The 4,352-nt window shown below is 39.0% G+C and overlaps 1 protein-coding gene across 1 annotated transcript; it reads left to right on the top strand.

The window, feature by feature from the left end:
- Nucleotides 1–2,337: 2,337 nt before the first annotated feature.
- Nucleotides 2,338–3,390, top strand: LOC121866928 (eukaryotic peptide chain release factor subunit 1-3-like; the record flags this gene model as incomplete). Its single annotated transcript, XM_042366679.1, has 2 exons — nt 2,338–2,640; nt 2,899–3,390. Coding segments are annotated over exons 1-2 (795 nt in total), but the record flags the coding sequence as incomplete, so codon positions are not given.
- Between the last annotated feature and the right edge of the window lie 962 nt (nt 3,391–4,352).

The raw sequence follows: 4,352 nt of genomic DNA, 5'->3' as shown, positions 1-4,352 counted from the left end.
CACTACATCTCACTTCACAATCTTCACTACATCTCACTTCACAATCTTCACCACATCTCACTTCACAATCTTTACTACATCTCACTTCAAAATCTTCACTACATCTCACTTCACAATCTTCACTACATCTCACTTCACAATCTTCACTACATCTCACTTCACAATCTTCACTACATCTCACTTCACAATCTTTACCACATCTTACCTCACAATCTTCACTACATCTCACTTCACAATCTTCACTACATCTCACTTCACAATCTTCACTACATCTCACTTTACAATCTTCACTAAATCTCACTTCACAATCTTCACTACATCTCACTTCACAATCTTCACTACATCCCACTTCACAATCTTCACTACATCTCACTTCACAATCTTCACTACATCTCACTTCACAATCTTCAATACATCTTACTTCACAATCTTCACTACATCTCACTTCACAATCTTTCACTACATCTCACTCACAATCTTCACCATATCTCACTTCACAATCTTTACTACATCTCACTTCACAATCTTCACTACATCTCACTTCACAATCTTCACTACATCTCACTTCACAATCTTCACTACATCTCACTTCACAATCTTCACTACATCCCACTTCACAATCTTCACTACATCTCACTTCACAATCTTCACTACATCTCACTTCACAATCTTCACTACATCTCACTTCACAATCTTCACTACATCTCACTTCACAATCTTCACTACATCTCACTTCACAATCTTCATTACATCTCACTTCACAATCTTCACTACATCTCACTTCTGGGTAATCTTCAATTTTTCAACTTCAATTTCAAATTTTCACTTTCACATCTCACTTCACAATCTTCACTATATCTCACTTCACAATTTCACTACATCTCACTTCACAATCTTCACTACATCTCACTTCACAATCTTCACTACATCTCACTTCACAATCTTCACTACATCCCACTTCACAATCTTCACTACATCTCACTTCACAATCTTCACTACATCCCACTTCACAATCTTCACTAACACCATCCTTCATCACTACATATAACATCCATCATCACTACTTATAACACCATCCATCATCATCACTACATATAACACGATCCATCATCACTACATATAACACCATCCACCATCACTACATATAGAACCATCCATCACGACATATAACACCATCCAACATCACTACATATATCACCACCCATCATCACTACATATAACATCATCCATCATCACTACAGATAACTCCATCCATCATCACTACATATGACACCATCCAGCATTACTACATATAACACCAACCATCATCACTACATATAACATCATGCATCATCACTACATATAACACCATCCATCATCACTACATATAAAACCATTCTATCATCACGACATATAACATCATCCATCATCACTACATATAACACCATCCATCATCACTACATATAGAACCATCCTATCATCACTACATATAATATCATCCATCATCACTACATATAACACCATCCAACATCACTACATATGACACCACCCATCATCACTACATATAACACCATCCATCATCACTACATATAAAACCATCCTATCATCACTACATATAACATCATCCATCATCACTACATATAACACCATCCAACATCACTACATATGACACCACCCATCATCACTACATATAACACCATCCAACATCACTACATATGACACCACCCATCATCACTACATATAACACCATCCATCATCACTACATATAAAATCATCCTATCATCACTACATATAACACCATCCATCATCACTACATATAACGCCATCCATCATCACTACATATAACACCATCCATCATCATTACATATAACACCATCCATCATCACTACATAAAACACCACCCATCATCACTACATATAACACCATCCATCATCACTACATATAACACCATCCATCATCACTACATATAACACCATCCAGTATCACTACATATAACACCATCCATCATCACTACATAAAACACCACTCATCATCACTACATATAACACCATCCATCATCACTACATATAACACCATCCATCATCACTACATATAACACCATTCATACAATATCTTCACTATATTACTACAGCATCTCAACTACTACTATTACTACTTTACTATATTACTACAGCATCTTAACTACTACTGCAATATCTTTACTATATTACTACAGCATCTCAACTACTACTACTACTACTTTACTATAACATGTTCAGTTTGAGGCTGAGGAACAAAATTCCAACCTCATTATTTTATCTCTCCCTAAATCTCAAGTTTAGGTCACCAGAAGAACCAGATATTATTATCAAGTTTAAGATGGATCGAATGCAAGTGATCCAGTTCAGAGCAGCTCTCAAGGAGTTGGAGAATGTAGAGGCTCTCCGGACCTCATCTGTATTAAGCCTTCACCTCCCATCATCTTCCTCCCTGATACTCGTAAAAAATAGACTCAAGGATGAACAAAGCCGTGCGGCCAACATAAAGTCCGTTTCCAACCGCTCTTCAGTGCAAGAAGCACTGAAGAGTACTGTGGATATTGTATCCACCGTCAATGTCATGCCATCCCATGGGCTTTTAGTGTTTTATGGCCAATCAGTTCTCAACAAAGCAACCGGCGAGGTGAGTCGCCTTCGCCGGACGTTAACACCTCCTCAACCAGTCCAAGATTTTAAATACGATGTTAGCAAGACATTCTCCACACACTCACTGCACCAACTACTCGTCTCCCAAGAGGGAGGCGTTGGCTACATCATCCTCGATGGGTCAGCAGTTGCCCTTGGAACCCTCTCTGAAAATGGACTAAAGGTCCACCACCATGAGAACGTGGACATTCCAAAAAAGCACGGGAGAGGTGGCCAGTCCGCTCCCAGGTTCTAGCGCATCCGCCTGGAAAAGAGGCAATTGCTGGTGAAGAAAGTAATTGCTCTCAGCGAACAGTTTTATCTGGATGAAAATAAGGCGACCGTGCAGGTGCAGGCCCTGGTGGTAGGGGGTCCTGGTCAGCTGAAGGACCAGTTGGTGGAGCGTCTCCCCCAGCTCTTGAAGGGTGCTGTAAGACGTGTAGAAAACACCTCATACTCCGGCCGTCAAGGGCTGAGGGAGGCCATCAATGCCACACGGGACCTCCGCCAGCACATGCTTTTGGAAAAGTCTAACACTGTCCTCAGCTCCATATTTGAAAAACTCAGGGTCGATGAACCGGACATGGTCTGCTTTGGTGATGAAGTTCGAGCGGCCATGGAGGATGGTGCCGTCCAAGTTGTAGTGCTATGGGACGAGTCCCCTGAAGTCGCCTGGTTCGCAGAAAACTGTCCCGAGGAGACCGAATTACTTGTGATACCCAACACAACTAATAATACAAACATGCTGGTAAGTACGTTTGGGGGGATAGCGGCCTTAAATAAATACCCAAGAGCCGTCCCATACGAAGAGGAGGCCGAGTGAGGCAAATAAAATATAAAAAAAATAAATAAAATGTAATAAAAAATATAAAATAAAAAAATGTAAAAAAATAAAAATAATTGTATTTTTTTATAAATAACAAACGTGTCTTATTAAAACTAATTGATTTAAAATGTACCAAAATGAACTTCGCATAAGAAAGTAAACACCATCATTAACATTTCAATACAATAATAAACAATATCTTCCTTTCACTCCTATAATATAGCTTACTTTAATACATATTATACATATTAATGTATAGTCAATAATATCCAAAACTATAGCTCTTTATCTTTATTTCACTTAACCTATTAAATATACATAGTAAGTGTAGGTAACATCCTATTGATTATGTATAGTGAGGGTAGGTAATACATCTAGCAAACCAAAACAATTACACTAAAGATAATTATCTAAGCTAAGACACTGTTAACTTATTATCCCTGGGATCCTAACATAACCTAGCCTAGCCTAGCCTAGCCTAGCCTAGCCTCGCCTAGCCTAGCCTAGCCTAGCCTAACCTAACCTAACCTAACCTAACCTAACCCTAACCCTAACCTTAAACTATAACTGCATGTAGTGGGAGCCACATAGTTATCTGTTGGTCCTTAGACAATGTAAAAAAATATCCTTGTTTAAGGTGAGTTAGATTTTTTACGTTATAATTGTGACAGACGGTCTTATGTGCTGTGTGTGTGTGTGTGAACAACTTTAATGTACCAGACACTGGCAGTCCAGGACATCACTTCTCTAATCATAGTATTTATTGGTCAGATCAGAACAAGAGAAGTTGACCCTGTGAAGTCCAGGTGTGTAACTGGTTGATTGCACACGTGGTACGTAGGGGTTCCTCTTCAAAGTTGGTGAAAGGCTGTAACACCTTAAAG

This window comes from Homarus americanus, unplaced genomic scaffold, assembly GCF_018991925.1.
Source record: "Homarus americanus isolate GMGI-L3 unplaced genomic scaffold, GMGI_Hamer_2.0 scaffold47916, whole genome shotgun sequence".
Lineage (NCBI taxonomy): Eukaryota > Metazoa > Arthropoda > Malacostraca > Decapoda > Nephropidae > Homarus > Homarus americanus.
Note: the sequence above shows the minus strand (reverse complement) of the source record. Positions and strands in the feature narration are given on the sequence as shown.